The following is a 17435-nucleotide window of genomic DNA, read 5'->3' as shown; positions in this document are numbered from 1 at the left end:
AAGCAACAAACTCAGCAGGTATTGGCGTGATCATTAGAGATAGCAGTGGGGAAGTAATTGGAGCTTTATCTCTTCCAATCCTGATCTCAATCAGTAGTTGAATTGAAGGCACTTGCTTGTCAACAGATAGTTCAATTTGCTTGGAAAATTAGATTAACCGGCTTTTGAAGGCGACTTATAGTTATCCAAGCCATTACTTTTGGGGATCCCAATTTTTTGCCATTTGGAAATATCATTGATGATGTTCAATATCAAGTCTCTGTTTTTCAATTTTCAGATTTTTGTCATGTTAAACACAATGGTAATATTGTGGCTAATGCTCTAGCAAAAAAGGCCAATTAAACATTGTCCCTGAGGATATTGCCCCTTCAGTATTATTTGATGTTCATTGAGTTTTATGAATAAAGCCCCAGCCTGTTACTAGTCTGGTTTCTCAAAAAAAGAAAAAGAAAAGAAAGAGAACCATAAAATGTACAAACACTCATTTTTCATTGAATGAGAACTCTTACCTATTTAAGCAAGAAAAGGAAAAAAAAAAAAAAAATATATATATATATATATGTGGGCCCGAGAGGTCTGCAACCCAGCCCAAACTCTACCTGGGCCCAGAACCCGTGTCGAAGGGGTATCCTACCGAGGACGAATGGTCAATGGCCGACGTGGCGAAGGGAATGGCTGAGGACTTACCCTGTCCTCGGTATTCCGGAGCTGTAATAGAAGGACCCACACTGCGGTGTAGGCAACCCCCAAACAGCCCCCCTCCAGGGGATGTGAACGAAATGGGGCCCATAGGGAAGCAGGGTGTGAAAGTTGAACTAAAGAAAACGCGTCCTTTCTTCAGTAAATGCACCTGCCAATACCCAGAGATGGTTGAAAAGAAAAGACGTTTGGACAGTGTGAACCTTGATCCATGCAACTAATAGAAAGTTAGATGGGATGGCTGACGGGACGGACACAGAGATAAGCTCCCGCCTGACCTACAAGTGGAGGGTCAGGATCAACTAGGCCGGACTATATAATAAAAAGGAAGGTGCGCCAAGAAAGTGGGCGGGGAAAAAATGGCCAAGAAACGAGAGCCTCCCAGCCCACCTCCATGAGAAGTACTCTAGGGGTGACGATCATTTAACCTTGTATGAACCCCCTGAAAAACCCACCGCCTATCGATCAAGGCCTAGCCTTTCAAACCCACGCTCTACAAATGATATTGTTAGGGCCGTTTTACGTGCGAACCCGACACTGTTACGGTCCGCCACAAATCGTGACCCTACAATTGGCGCCGTCTGTGGGAAAGGCTTGCGTGTTGGCGCAGATGGTAGGTTGAAACACTTCCTCTATTATTTCTAACCGTTGGTTATAGAGTTCAAGTATAAAATCTCACTAGGGGCTACGTTTCTTGACGAGGGGCTTAGCTGAAGAGCTAACTCCCCTAAAAGCTAAAGCTCCTTGTACGGAACAAACTAGGCGCTTGGTAACGTTAACCGTATAGATAAACTCAAGGGGCTTGGCTGAAGAGCTAGCTCCCCTAGAGCTAAAGGCAAGCCAAGGCCCCATACAAAGAGAAAACTAGGTTTTGGACAGAACCAAGGCATTGCATAGTCCTCGGACTCAAGCCTGTGGGAAAACCAATACCTGGATGTGGAAAACTAGGTTTTGGACAGAACCAAGGCATTGCATAGTCCTCGGACTCAAGCCTGTGGGAAAACCAACTACCTGGATGTGGAAAACTAGGTTTGGACAGAACCAAGCATTGCATAGTCCTCGGACTCAAGCCTGTGGGAAAACCAACTACCTGGATGTGGAAAACTAGGTTTGGACAGAACCAAGGCATTGCATAGTCCTCGGACTCAAGCCTGTGGGAAAACCAACTACCTGGATGTGGAAAACTAGAACCAAGCATTGCATATCCTCGGACTCAAGCCTGTGGGAAAACCAACTACCTGGATGTGGAAAACTAGGTTTTGGACAGAACCAAGGCATTGCATAGTCCTCGGACTCAAGCCTGTGGGAAAACCAACTACCTGGATGTGGAAAAACTTTTTGGACAGAACCAAGGCATTGCATAGTCCTCGGACTCAAGCCTGTGGGAAAACCAACTACCTGGATGTGGAAAACTAGGTTTTGGACAGAACCAAGGCATTGCATAGTCCTCGGACTCAAGCCTGTGGGAAAACCAACTACCTGGATGTGGAGAACTAGGTTTTGGACAGAACCAAGGCATTGCATAGTCCTCGGACTCAAGCCTGTGGGAAAACCAACTACCTGGATGTGGAAAACTAGGTTTTGGACAGAACCAAGGCATTGCATAGTCCTCGGACTCAAGCCTGTGGGAAAACCAACTACCTGGATGTGGAAAACTAAACACTAAACGAGATTTAGCTACTCTGCGTGATGGCGAAAATGGTGCTTATATCTTCGTAAAAACAAAGGTTAGAAATGAATCTAAGGCCTCTGTGGGCACAAGTAAATGAGAGTTTGAGGAACATAGTGTTAAATGTCTTGCATGCATAGTTATTTGTACATATTAAAATGAGTCAGCGCAGAGTTTATAAGCAAATAATGCGCATTAACAAGGGCGGATAACAAATATATACATGTTCAAATACTTGGAAACTATCGATAAATTAGGAAGTTTGCGAAAGGAAAAGAGACAAATTAATCGTTCAAATAGAAACAAATGCAAAAGCCCAACCAAGGCTTCTACTTTTCTGCTTGTTTGTCGGTTGCATTTTTGGAGGTGGGATTAGGATCAGCTTCAATGCCTGGAATGACGGTTTCTTCTAAGGAAGACTGAACAGGGCCAACACTGGTACCCACTGGTACCCTGAGTGACCACAGCAAGGGGAATGGCCTGTGGCAACTGTGCAGGAGCGGCTAGTTCTTCTGTACTCGATACCTGAACGCCCACCTTGGGTTCAGTAATTTCTGTAGGTATCTCAGGATCCGCATGCTGCGATATTACCACCACATCTTGAAGTATTCCCTCTTTGGGCGCCATGCTAGTAGAACCACTGGCTTGTAAGTTTCCCGACGGGGTGACCTCTTCCTCGGGTTGAGCATCCGTGGTCACAGAGCTAGTGGAAGTGGTGTCACGGATGGCCGCCGGGTAGAAAACGCTCTCTGCCTTCCACAAATCTGATGAAGCGTCCACTCCAGCTCGCTTCAATGCTTCTTCCCAGACCTGGGAGCAATAAAACCTGCATACTCCAGGAATCTGCACCTTAAGGGTGGCTTGGGTTTCGGCTACTCCCATGTTATAACCATCATCCTCGGTCGTATTCTTGGCAGCCTCTGCCTCATTCCTGGCAAATTCGGCCTCCTGCTTTGCCCGTACGGCTTCATCCTGGGCATAGTCTGCCACTCCTTTTTCATGTAAGGCCACGGTCAGCTGCTTATTCAAATCCTCGATTAGGTTTTTGGCTATTCGCAGCTAGTCCTCGGCTTCAATTGCGCGCTTGGTTTGGTCCTTGGCCTGTTTCTGGGCACTATCAAGGCCCGCCGAGACGTTATCCCTCTCGCGAGTAGTCATTATTAAATCATCCTTGACTTTAGCGAGTTCCTTTTCAGAAGCTTCGAGTGTTTTTGAGGCTGTTATGCGCTTCTTACGTTCGTTCTCGGCTGCCTTACTCCTGTCATGCACCTCTTCCTCCATCCTATAGGTTGCCTGGAGAGCCTGTCAAGAAAGATGAACGCGTAGTGAGCGGTAAACCGGTAACAAGGGATGATAAGGTGTTAGGTGGCCAGAAATCTTACCATGCACAAGTATCTCTTGGTGCTGAGAAAAACCTCCTACATCCTCATTCTCTTCAGCTCGTCCATATCATTAGGGAGTAATATGGTTCTCCCTAATGCGTCCGCCACGTATTCACCTTCGCCGTCTCCGAGGTCCCTCAGGGAGGCCGTTTCCAGTAATGGACCCCCGTGAAGCATTGGGGCAGGGAGCCAGGCGCTCGGTAGGGATTGGGAATCAATTCCTTTCCCCTTGCCTTGAGGGGTTTGAACTGCGGGTCCTTTGCCCTTGCTTTGGGGCCAGAGCTTCAGTTGTTTTGTACGCGGAGCCTCATCCTTCTCCTTTGAAGGTTGGGATTTTCCCTCATCCGCGGTGTCCTTGCCCTTGGGACTCCTCTTTCTCTTAGAATCAGCACCTTCAGGTCTGGGGGACCGAGCTGGTTGGGAGGGGGTGGGAGGTTCGGGGCGGTTGGATTGTGGCTGGGACTTGGTAGAGGATGACCGGGTTTGGATTGTAAGGGGTCGAGGCGGTGGAGGAGGAGCATCGGGTTGTGGTGCCTCCTGGGTATCCTTCCTTGGTTGGGCCTCGAGGAGTTGGAGAAGGGGGGTTAAAGGTATTCTCTTGACTCCCATCTCGGCTTGCGAAGAGGTGCCTATTAACGACAATTCAGCCTCGGACAAAGCTGGGTCACCTAGGTCACCAGGAGGGTCCTCTGATTGGTAGACTAAATCAAAAACCCTGAACCCCTCCTCCGTCAGATCGGGTTCACCTTCGTCCTCGGCTGCTTGATGAGATGAAGATGGACCCACCAGGGGGATGTTCTTGGGGACAGCTGGCTCCTGAGAGATTAAAAATCCCTTTTCTACTACGGTAATTTTTGGAAGCCAGGGACGGCGGGCACTGATCACGTGCTTTGCGTCCCCAAACGACTTCTGAACTGGAGGGTACCCTAGTATTTTGTGAGCTGCACGGACTTGGCCATCACTGTCATTCACGAAAACTGCCGATTGTAAAACGGTCTCCAAATCCGCCCGATTGACTAAATGAAAATGCCGTGTATAGGCACGTGCATCTACAAAAAAAACAACAAACATATATGCATGGTTAGTTATCAAAATACATTAGATTAGAATGGATTAAAGGGTTATCCCTCTTCCATTCCTGAAACCCCACCTGGTTCTCCTTCTACTACGGGGCATGGGTCGCCATCATGCCACTCCCCAGAGACAATAAGGAAATCCTTGTTCAGTCCCTTGTTGGAATCAGGAAGGCACTGGATCAACCGAACCCTATCGTCCCTTGACCTCATGTAATAGGTTTTTCCTTTCAATTTCTGGAGGTTATAGCACCAATTTACATCATGGTGGGTCAGTCTTAAACCCATCTTCTCATTTAAAGTGTCCACGCAACCCAAAATCCTAAGAACGTTGCCGGCACACTGGGTAGGGGCTAAACGGAAATGCCTGAGGTAACCCCTTGTCACTGGCCCCATAGGGATTCTCATACCTCCCTCTACAAAGGCAAGGACGGGAATTACAACCGCGCCCGTTCCCCTCTTAATGTGCCATTCCCCCATCTTACAGTGCTCCAGACTTACATTGGGGGGAATATTATAATCAACAATGAACTTATTCATCGCCTCATCAGTGTCGACCAACTTCCTCAACCTCAATTTAGTTGCCTTAGTCATCTACTAGCACAAACCTAACCCGCGACGGAAAAGAAAGGGAGCCAGAGAGAAATAAACCCAGACAAAGAAAAAATGAGAGTTAATGAAGGTAGGAAACTTACATAAGGGGAGAGTTACGCTTCGGATGGGCTATATGTGCTTGAGATAAACTTGAAATTGGGCGGAAGTTCAGATGAACCCTGGATACACGCGCTAAAGCTCTTAAGTATATAACTGGAGAGACGAATCCATCTCCAGAATATCTTTTATACTTTCTAGGGTAAACTGCACGCCCATTTTCCCGCCTGAAAAGGCCAGGAAATCATCACCGTTTGATTTTCATCACACCGTTGAACGTGGGAAGCACCAAGCCGCCCGCATTTAATGAGGCCACGTTTCGCCTTCCGAACGGCTCTGGGGACGTGCCTAGGGCAGGTGAAAAACCTCGGGAATCGATATATGACGAGGATTGTTAGGCATTAGCTGATCCCTGGTGTCATCAAAACCCACCTATCCGTCCGAGGGAACGGATAGCAGGATTTTGAGGGGCTATTGTGGGCCCGAGAGGTCTGCAACCCAGCCCAAACTCTACCTGGGCCCAGAACCCGTGTCGAAGGGGTATCCTGCCGAGGACGAATGGTCAATGGCCGACGTGGCGAAGGGAATGGCTGAGGACTTACCCTGTCCTCGGTATTCCGGAGCTGTAATAGAAGGACCCACACTGCGGTGTAGGCAACCCCCAAACAGCCCCCCTCCAGGGGATGTGAACGAAATGGGGCCCATAGGGAAGCAGGGTGTGAAATTTGGACTAAAGAAAACGCGTCCTTTCTTCAGTAAATGCACCTGCCAATACCCAGAGATGGTTGAAAAGAAAAGACGTTTGGACAGTGTGAACCTTGATCCATGCAACTAATAGAAAGTTAGATGGGATGGCTGACGGGACGGACACAGAGATAAGCTCCCGCCTGACCTACAAGTGGAGGGTCAGGATCAACCAGGCCGGACTATATAATAAAAAGGAAGGTGCGCCAAGAAAGGGAGCGGGGAAAAAATGGCCAAGAAACGAGAGCCTCCCAGCCCACCTCCATGAGAAGTATTCTAGGGGTGACGATCATTTAACCTTGTATGAACCCCCTGAAAAACCCACCGCCTATCGATCAAGGCCTAGCCTTTCAAACCCACGCTCTACAAATGATATTGTTAGGGCCGTTTTACGTGCGAACCCGACACTGTTACGGTCCGCCACGAATCGTGACCCTACAATATATATACATGAAAGAAAAATATAATAAGAGAGAACTCTTAGCTATTTCTTTTTTATAGTAAAATGCTCCTATTACCTATTTCTAATATTTCAAACCTAAAAAATGACAGAGAATGAGGGGAAAAAAAAACGCATACATATTTGTGCATTAATCATAAAGAAATATACTAAAGTGAAATATGCACATAAATTGAATCCAAAAAAAGAAAAAAAGAAAATGACATCCACTTACATGACAATGGTAATGAAGGCACAAATTTTCCCTGATTTTCTTCCAGTGTATCACCTGAGTTCATCACTTTTTTAAGATAATAATGAGTTTAGTATAAAAAAATTTATTAATTCATTTTTATCAGTCATAAAACAGACACTTATAAGTTGATTAGTGATATGATAATACTATAGTAGTACCGCAATTTAAATTCACTTTCACCTCCTTGATTTTGTTGAGACATTATTAGAATTTAAAAATGATAGAAAGTAAGGATTACGAAAAGACATTGAAAGGTTCAGATTAATTCAAATTCCAATTACATACTAACAAATACAAAATGAATGTTAGTGACAATTATATATATATATATATATATATAAAATAAATTCCAAGAAAAATGAGAATATGTCAGTGTGTTTGTAAGTGAGAAAAGAGAAAATTATCTCATCAAAGGCACAATAGCCTAATTATCATGGAACACATAAGTTCTACCATGCTTATGCTTTAGTTATCAACTAGATGATAGGTTGGTTTATGAGTGATGGCGCCAAGATCGTACAAAAAGGTGAATTATGTATTTATTTATTTTGAGTATTGCCAGTAAGGGAAGAGAGATATGTGAAGATAGAATTTATAGGATTTAATGGAGAAAATAGAAATAGGTTGAAAGTGTTTTATCTGACACCATAAACTTCAATTTTGGGTGTTTTAAACTTAAACATTTACTCCTCTCTGTACTAATTTAATTTCAAAAAACAGTTTCAAATTATTCCTACAATAAGTAAACAGACCATTTAGCACAACATTCCATACAATACAAATTTTTGAGACATTTTATCAAACACAAATCATGTACTCCCTGCATTTATGTGATCAAAGAGCGACTCAGAAATAAATTCAACTTTGATGTTGAAATTTCTCAAATTCCTACCAAAATACTTAAGAATTAAATAAAATTGGCGTCATATCTGTGAAACTTTCGGTGTGGAAAGACTTTTCCTTAGCTTTTATGTCCCAGTATTTCATTCTTATTTTCCTTCTTTGGATCAAAGATAGTGACTATACACTCAATTATTGAGCAGTACTGGGGCCTTCTTGCTTTTTTCTTTTGTCTTCACAGAAACCATTATTGAGGAGGGGGGCTGCTGTTAAAGTAGTAATAATTGAGCGGCTTTTCAAAAAAATTAAGGAATAATTGAGCGGTGGAACCGTTGTTCACATTTATATGTTAATTTTTAAGTGGACTTCGTCTTTACATAACTAGCCAAGTCTTCCTTCTTCACAGCCACTTAATCTTCCTCCTCTCATATCTCAAACTACTCTCTATCAGCTAAGCTTGCTACGTTTTCTTTCATCCAACAAGAACAAATGGCCGATGCAATCCTCTATGGCGTTGTACAGAAGATCATTGAAAGCTTGGGCTCCTCCACTCTCAAACAGATTGGATCGATCTGGGGTGTCAAAGATGATCTCGAAAAAATGAACAACACTGTTCTCACCATTCAAGCTGTACTTCAGGATGCAGAGGAGCAGCAGGTCCAGAACCACCAAGTCGAGCGCTGGCTCAAGAGGCTCGGAGATGTAGTTTTTGATGCGGATGACTTGCTGAGCGAGTTCTCCACTCATGTGCTTCGGCGCAAGGTGATGGGTGCTGATAAAATGGCAAAGAAGGTATGTATTTTCTTTTCAAGATCAAACCAACTTGTTTTCAGTTTTTGGGATGGGCCACGGTTTAAGCCCAAATTGTGGCATAGCGGGCCCCGCGGGTACCCGACGGACCGGGTTTGGAGCTAACAGAAAAATTCGTTTAATAAACGGACCGGATATTAAAAAACCCGGTCCGAACCTATAGGCTCTTTATTCTTTACGTGAAACCATTAATTATGGAGCAGCGGTGCCGTGGTGAAGGCAAGCATTGTATTCCTTCCTGAGTTCCTATCAACTTTAATCCTCCTTCTCCCGCATTTCATCCTTGCCTTCAGCTTTCTTCTCTGTCTTTCAGCGTTTTCTTTCATCCAACAAGAACAAATGGCCGATGCAATCCTCTATGGCGTTGTCCAGAAGATCATTGAAAGCTTGGGCTCCTCCACTCTCAAAAAGATTCGATCGATCTGGGGTGTCCAAGATGAGCTCGAAAAAATGAACGACACTGTTCTCACAATTCAAGCTGTACTTGAAGATGCAGAGGAGCAGCAGGTCCAGAACCACCAAGTCGAGCACTGGCTCACGAAGCTCAGAGAAGTAGTTTTTGATGCTGATGACTTGCTGAGCGAGTTCTCCACTCATGTGTTTCGGCGTAAGGTGATGGGTGGTGATAAAATGGCAAAGAAGGTACGCATTTTCTTTTCAAGTTCAAACCAACTGCTTTTTAGTCATAAGATGGCTTGCAAAATAAAAGCCATGAGGGAGAGGCTTAATGATATAGCAGATAATAGGAACAAATTCAAATTGATAGAGCGTCCTTTAGAGAAACGGACTGTGAGTAGGGAGAGGGAAACTCACTCGTTTGTACGTGACAAAGAAGTTATTGGGAGAGAGGAGGATAAGAAGGCCATCATAGATCTATTGCAAGACTTTGACGTGAAAGAGGATGTTTCGTTCATATCAATAGTTGGAATTGGTGGGCTAGGGAAGACCACACTTGCTCAATATGTATACAATGATGAGATTGTCAAGGCTCATTTTGAATTGAAAATCTGGGTGTGTGTTTCTGATGTCTTTGACGTGAAAACCATTGTTGAAAATATAATTATATCCGCAACTAATAAAAAACCTGAAAGCCTTGTAATGCAACAATTGCAAAATGAACTTCGCAAAATTCTCAATCAAAAGATGTATTTACTTGTGTTGGATGATGTGTGGAATGAGAATGAAGAAACATGGGGTAAATTGAGAACTCTTTTGTTGGATGGTAAAAGGGGAAGTAAGGTGGTGATAACTACACGGATCAAATTGGTTGCAGATATTACCAGCCCAATCTCACAATATTCTTTAAAGGGCCTGTCAGAGGATCAGTCTTGGGCATTATTGAAGCAGATGGCATTTGAAGAAGAGCAAGAGACCATTAATACTAACTTTAAAGCAATTGGTATGGATATACTAAAAAAATGTAAGGGAGTGCCTCTTGCTATAAAGATAATAGGACGAGTCTTAAACTACAAAAAAACAGAATTTGAATGGTCATACATCAAGAATATTGAGCTCACAAATGTAACTCAGCTGAAAGATGATATTATGCCGGTTTTAAAATTGAGTTACGATCATCTCCCATCACATTTGAAATGTTGTTTCGCATATTGTTCATTGTTTCCCAAAGATTATTTGATTGATAAGTTGACATTGATACAATTATGGATAGCACAAGGGTTTATCCAATCACTAGATGAGAACTTACTATTAGTGGATGTTGCCAACGATTACTTCAAGGAGCTACTTTGGAGATCGTTCTTCCAAGAAGTAGAAGAAGATGAAGGCATGACTAGGGGGTTTAAAATGCATGATTTAATCCATGATCTTGCACAATATGTATCAAGGATTGATTGTACATTGGTTGATTCCAATGCAAAAAATGTGAATGAAAAAGGACGCCATCTATCGTTTCCATTTTACAATGTTTCATTCTTTGAGGAGAATTTAAGCACATTGGTTAGAGCAAACAAGATAAGAACATTTATATTGGCATACAATAAATGGAGCTATGATGAGGGAACAATTGAAGAATCAACTCTCAAAAAACTTATTTCTACTTCTAGATACGTGCGTGTGTTAGACCTACATGGTTTAAATATGAAGATGTTGCCAAATACTCTAGGTACTTTGATACATCTAAAGTACCTTGATCTTTCCTCTAATGATATTGAGGTTCTCCCTAGTTGTATTATTAAATTGGTGAATTTGCAAACATTAAAGCTCTCTTGGTGTGAAAAGCTTAGAGAGTTACCCGTAGATATTCAAAAATTGGTCAGCCTCAACCACCTTCACATAGATGATTGTGAGAATTTGACTCATATGCCATGTGGATTAGGGCAAATGACTTCTCTTCAGACATTAACCTTATTTGTTGTGAGTAAGGGTTCTGTAGGTTCTTTCAAGCATTGCGGTGGGCTAGCGGGATTAAAGAAGCTAAATGACTTGAGAGGAAAATTAGAGATTAAAAATTTGGCATGGGTGAAAGATGCTTCCTCAGAATTCAAAGCAGCAAATTTGAAGGAGAAGCAGCATCTCAGTGAGTTGGGATTATGCTGGAATTTGGAGGGTGATGATGCCGTAGATACCTGTGATGATGAAAATTCCATGGATGGCCTCCAACCACATCAAAGTTTAAAATCTTTGAACGTGAACGGGTACATGGGTGTGAGAGTTTCTAGTTGGCTTTCAATCTTAACAAATCTCGTTGAATTAAGAATATGGAATTGTAACAAGTGCCAATATTTGCCACCGTTGTATCAACTCCCAACTCTCCGAGTATTAGAAATTCTGGATATGAATGGTCTGGAGTACATGACAGACGGGGATATGAATGATGAGATATCTGCTTCAACATTTTTCCCATCCCTTGAGACACTCGATCTCGGTAGTTGCCCAAATCTAAAGGGATGGTGGAGGAGTGTGGATAAGGGGAATGAGGCAACAACGACATCAACAATATCATCATCATCATCATCATCAACTAATCACTATCACCAACACATGCCGTACTTTCCGCGTCTTTCTTTCTTTTATTTCCAGGATTGCCCTATGATGACTTGCATGCCGCTATTTCCAAATCTTGAAAAAATGCTTCAATTGAGGAATAGCAGTTTGAAGCCGTTGGAAGAGACAATAGAGATGAATAATACGGGAGGAAGGGCTTCTTCATTTCCGTCCTCTTCCTCTTCCTCTTCCTCCTCCTTCTCCCCTCCTCTCTCCAAATTAAAGCAATTGTTTTTATACAAGATTGAGGAGTTGAAGTCTCTGCCAGAGTGGTTTAAAAACCTAACTTCTCTTGAGACATTAAAGATTTGGGACTGTCCCAATCTGACGTCACTTCCCGAAAGGATGAGTCACCTCACCTCTTTACATACCCTGGAAATTGCCAGATGTCCCCAATTAAAGAAAAGATGTGAGAAGGAAAATGGAGAGGATTGGGATAAGATTTCTCACATCCCAAATCTTAGAATCGAAAATAGTAGATTCTTAGAATATATTGAACTACTGCATACGCTTCCTGGTATGTTCTTCACTCTTCTCTGATTTTATTTTATTTTTAAAATTTTAAAAACTTCTTTTATAATTTCAGTAATTCCAGATGCAAGATTTTGATAGCACAAGCAAAACCAAAATTAAAAAACTCTATAATTTCTTTTTCCACACACAAACAAATAAATAAATAACAGAACTTTACGTTTTCTTTTTCTTTTTCTTTTTCTTCGCCTAGATATAGCCTGGGCCTCATTATATGGGTTTCTGATTGTGTGATTGATGCTGAAATTGCAGTAAGAACAAGAGGATTTTATATGGGAAGAGGAAAGCGTAAGTATTATATAAGCAAAACTCTACATTTTTTTTTTAATTTTCTTTGAACTTTGGATTTGATTAATTTGTTTTGATTTTAGTTGTTTTTATGTAAAAATATGAAATTTTTTATAAATCTTTTCTGGGTTTCATTTAAAATATACATTTCTTTTCTTGCTGGGTTCCATTTTATGGGCATGTCTGCAGTTATGATAAAGACAAAAAAGGAGCACTTGGCCCTTTTTTTTTTTTTTGTTGTTGCTAAGAATATGTTTTTGATCCGTGTACTTCTATTAATAACCTCCTCCTGCCCTGTGTGATCAGCTGTAGCATTATTAGGGTTACAACTATGGCCTTTTGACTCCATCAGTGTGCTAGAACCACTGTTGATACCCCAGTTTCAGCCTTCTCTTGGTTAACAAGAGTTGGCATGTGAAGAAAAATATTGAGCTATTGTGTCTATTGGCAAAACTAAAATTTTATAGTTTACAGTAATAGCTTGGTTCATATGGGTATAAGAAAATATTTTGAATTATTGAACTGATGAATTAAGGAGGGGCATACTATCTAAGGCAAGATTAATGTTACAGTGTCTTTTAGGTAGCATCCAAAGGTATTTCTCCTCTTTTAATGTCCCTAGTGTTCTAAACTTGCTTGTTTCTTCTTTCTTATCTGTTTCACTATAAATCCACAGACCATTTCTAATGATTTCGGGGTATCATAAACTTGATTGTACTGTTTGAAGAAGAGATTGCAAGTTGGTCACTACTGACATCAGGCATCTTACTGCACTAATAATTAGGTTTAAGGATTTCAAGGTTGAGATTGGGCTTAAATAATTGCTGGATATGGTTATAAACTTGGAGAACAAATGCAAAAAGGATAGTTTAAAAGAAGAGGAAGAAAAAATATAAGAGAGAGAGAGAGAGAGAGAGAGAGAGAGAGAGAGAGAGAGAAACGAGATAAGATTGCCTTAGAATCAAAAGAAGGCCTTTTTGGAGTTTCAGCTAGAAAATAATCACTAGAATCTCTATTGTCAGTAGGGTGCAACCACTTCAGATTCTTAATTATCGATGTTTTTAGTTATTTATCCATAACTTGCTTAAAACATCTGCATAGTGTTGTATTATTATTATTTCTTCTGATGTTTTGGAAAATTTAATTACTATTTCTATATGCAGAGATTTTTTGAAGAGCAAAGCAAACTTTTGAAAGGGTGTTGGCAAGAACAGGGGACGTTTGGTAAAAACTTCTCACATCCTAGGTATGTGCTTAATTGTTTATTCTATACTGTTTTTTTATGATGACAAATATCTTAGTTGATCTCATATACAGAACCAATTGGTACTTATTCAAACTTTAGGGCTCTGTAATTGTGCAACAAGTCAGCTAATGAAGCATAGGGAAATCAAGGTTTTATAGCTTAAAATCACTTTATTCTTCCATGTAATACTTCTACACTAGCATGGCAATCATGGCTGAAGAGGGAGTCTTCTTGCTAATTTTATTAAAAATAAAAATAATTGTTACTAAAATTGTCATCGTTTCCAAACAATGTGGCAGTCTATGGGAGTTCTGAAATCATAAGCTCAAATCTTGGTTTCTAAACTTAAAACCAGGCTTGATCTCATGATTTTTTTAGTACCTTTTCACTTTTGTCTTAAGAGAGAGAGAAAAAAAAAATTGGTTGCATCTAAGGCAGGTAATTTGGATCCTCAATGAATCAAAAAATAAAAAGTCATTTACCAGAATGACCTCTTAATTTTCCCAATAAAGGTTGAAAAGGAAAAGTAAAAAAAAATGTTTCTTCTCCTTCAACAAGTCATTTCTTCTTTAATGGAAATGTTCATACTTTGTTTGGTTCTCTCTCACTTTTCCACTGTCTCCCACTCTCCCCTGACCTAGAAAACCTGACCACTCATTAGCAGTGGCTCTATGTAGTTTATCAATTCATTTCATGCGGGATTTTTGAAAGAAAGTTTCATTGTTGTGTTATGTAGTGAGCGAAAAAGACCATGCTTTCAGCATTTGATTTTGTGTTGGGTGTGGGTCTGCTACATGGTTAATGGGGATGACAATCGCCTGCATTACATTATTTTGACTTCATTCATTCTGCTTTAATATTGTCAAATATGTTTCTGTTGTTTGCTTTCTAGTTTAAAATTGTCAAGCTTTTTTATCGAATATGTAGCTAACACTTGAATATTTGTTTATCTGTTAGTATATTTTATAGATGAATATCAGAGTGGAGCTCTTTCTTTGTCTGTGTTTTTTTGTGACATTTTTTCTTTCTAATATGCTCTTTGCTCTTTTTGTAAATTCAGGGGCAGCATTTGTGAATCTTATATTTGTTACAAATTTTGTAGAGAGAGACTGTGTGAAGGTCTAAGAAGTGTGTGATTTCCATGTGCAGTGGTTCCAAGTGGAAACCTTCTAAAGCAGGTTTCATTGTGGGCAATGAATTTGAGAAACAAGACAGCAACATCATTTCAAATTTTCTTGAATTATCGGGCCTTGATGATTTAATTGGTTTCAAAAGTCCTATGGAAGAGGAATGTCATGATATTGATGAAGCAAGTTTTTGGTATAGGAGGAGAATTGGGTCAAAGATGATTGGATTTAAAGAGAAGACAGCCCTCATGATTGCTACCATGTTTGAAAGCAAGGGTGTGTTAAATTATATTCTAGAAACCAGTTTTATTGATGTTAACTAGGCTTCTGGTTTGGACGGGTTTCTGCACTCCATTTTGTTGCTACTGTGGACTTTGCTACAGATAAAAATCATATGTTCAAATCTTGGTTTCTGAACTTAAAACTGGACTTGATATTATGATTTTTTTTGTAACTTTTTGACCTTTTAACTTTTCAATGGCCTTGGCTTCATATGGTTTATCAATTTAGTGAGTGAAAAAGACTCTGCTTTCACCTTTTGATTTTGTGTTGGGTGTTGGTCTGCTGCAAGGTTAATGGGTGTGAAAATCACCTGCATCACATTATTTTGGCTTGATACATTCTGCTTTAATGTTGTCAAATATGTTTCAGTTGTTTGCTTCCTAGTTTAAAATTGTTAGGATTTTTTATCTTATTAAAAGTTCCATCTTTTTATAATGCTACATTATAGTATATGGTCTATTGGTTGGTTAATTTTGGGTTGTGCTTTTCATTATCTGAGTTATGAACATCTTACTGCAATAGTGTTTACATTAAATGGTTTGTGCTTTGTTGTGTTTGCTTTAGTTTTCCTATTGTTTCTGATGGTATGGGAATTTTAAAGTTATTTTCGGAATCTCTGTACTGCATTTATTGTTTGATTGATTTGTTATGAAGAGTGATTCTTTTTTTAAATATCATTTTTGTCTGTTAAAACATATAAGAAACAAAAAAAAAAAAAAAAAAAAAAAAAAAAAAAAAAAAAAAAGAAAAAAAAAGAAAAAAAAAAGAAAAAAAAGATAATGAATGAATTAATTAATGGGGAAAAGAGCAACTTGATATGGGGCTTTCCATTTTATTTTGTTAATAATTAAAGCATCCTAGTTGGTTGCTAAGAAAATGAAATAAAAGGATGTAAGCTATGTTTTGAATCTCATGGTTTTGTTGAATCTCATGTTTTGGTTCCTATGAGAAAATGTTTGGCCGTGTTTGTTGTGAATGTGACAAAGTTCTGTTTCATATCTGTTGGAATTGTTAGCAATCACCCTAAAGTTTTGTTGTCACGTGGCCTTATTGGGGATCACGTGGCATTGGTGCTTTACAGCCCTACCAACTGGTGCAAGTCTACCAATGCACTGTGAAGCCCCTCATGCGGTCACGCCCGCCCGCTGCACTCAGACGTGGGGTTTTGCTCTGCTGCCATTGAATAAAGACTTTCATGTGACTCTTCCTAACACCTTAAGGTTTTGGGAGCATTGGTTAGCATCACAGCCATAACAATATTGATTTGAATGTGGATGATATTTGTATGAATATATGGCTAATGCTGAATATTTGTTTATAGGAGTGGAGCTCTTTCTCTGTCTGTTTGTTTCTCTGTTTGTTTCTGTGTAATTTTCTATGAGTGCATTTTTTCTTTCTAATATGCTCTTTGCTCTTTTTTGTAAATTCAGGAGCAGCATATGTGAATCTTATATTTGTTACAAATGTTGTAGAGAGAGACTGTGAAGATCTGAGAATAGTGTGATTTCCATGAGCAGTGGTTCCAAGGGGAAACCTTCTGAAACAGGTTTCATCATGGGCAGTGAATTTGAGAAACAAGACAGCAACATCATTTCAATATTTCTTGAATTCTTGGGCTTTGATGATTTAATTGGTTTTAAAAGTTCTATGGAAGAAGAATGTCATTATATCAATGAGGGAAGCTTGTGGTATGGGAGGAGAATTGGGTCAAAGATGATGGGATTTAAAGGGAAGACAGCCCTCGTGACTGCTACCATGTTTGGAAGCAAGGGTGTGTTGAATTATGTACTGGAAACCAGTTGTGTTGATGTTAACCTGGCTTGTGGTTTAAATGGGCTTCTGCACTGCCTTTTTGTTGCTGCTGTGGACTTTGCTATTTCAAGTGAGGTTTTTAAGCTCTTGCTTGAAGCTGTCTGCACTTCATTTTGTCTTGTTGCATATTGTTGATTATGTACAGTACACCTTGTTCATTTTATTCTTGCTGTTTCTTTTCTCTATAGTAATCGTATTTAAATAATAATGTAATGGAACATGTATTTGGTGTGGATTTGATTTCTATAGTCATGCATTTTGGATATGCATGACAGTAGTGCGATGGTTAGTAACATAAAATTCTTATTTTAATAAATTCCTTTTTTTTGTTTTAATAAAAAATAATCTCTTTCCTTCTTCCTCATAAGATAAGAGAAGCTGCAGCAAAAAGAGGTGGGGGTAGAGGTCATACATTAGTTCCACCATGTGATGGTAACTTGGAGTTAGAGAGAGATTTATTTTTTACATTCATTAGTTTTATAACTGATGGATTGATAAAAGAACACATGACATCTTATGTATCATGGACATTAAGAATTGGTGATATGAACCCATGGCCGGCTAAATAGCAAAATTTAAGGAA

At 40.1% G+C, this 17435-nt stretch overlaps 1 protein-coding gene across 6 annotated transcripts in view; it reads left to right on the top strand.

The window, feature by feature from the left end:
* The window catches only part of LOC115968078 (putative disease resistance protein RGA4), a 68996-nt gene that overhangs the window by 50474 nt on the left and 1087 nt on the right, over positions 1–17435 (top strand). Inside the window, exons 2-7 of one of the 6 annotated variants that reach the window (XM_031087283.1) lie at positions 11512–11520; positions 11882–12083; positions 12291–12385; positions 13549–13631; positions 14692–15034; positions 16471–16922. In XM_031087283.1, coding sequence (XP_030943143.1) covers positions 11512–11520; positions 11882–12083; positions 12291–12331 — 252 coding nt within the window. In that variant the 3' untranslated portion in view covers positions 12332–12385; positions 13549–13631; positions 14692–15034; positions 16471–16922. Of the gene's footprint in view, positions 1–8084; positions 8546–8876; positions 12084–12290; positions 12386–13548; positions 13632–14691; positions 15035–16470; positions 16923–17435 lie in introns of those variants that run through there. The other 5 variants (XM_031087280.1, XM_031087281.1, XM_031087284.1 and 2 more) reach the window with 5 other exon arrangements.

Source organism: Quercus lobata, chromosome 11 (genome assembly GCF_001633185.2).
Source record: "Quercus lobata isolate SW786 chromosome 11, ValleyOak3.0 Primary Assembly, whole genome shotgun sequence".
NCBI classification, from domain to species: Eukaryota; Viridiplantae; Streptophyta; class Magnoliopsida; order Fagales; family Fagaceae; genus Quercus; species Quercus lobata.
Note: the sequence above shows the minus strand (reverse complement) of the source record. Positions and strands in the feature narration are given on the sequence as shown.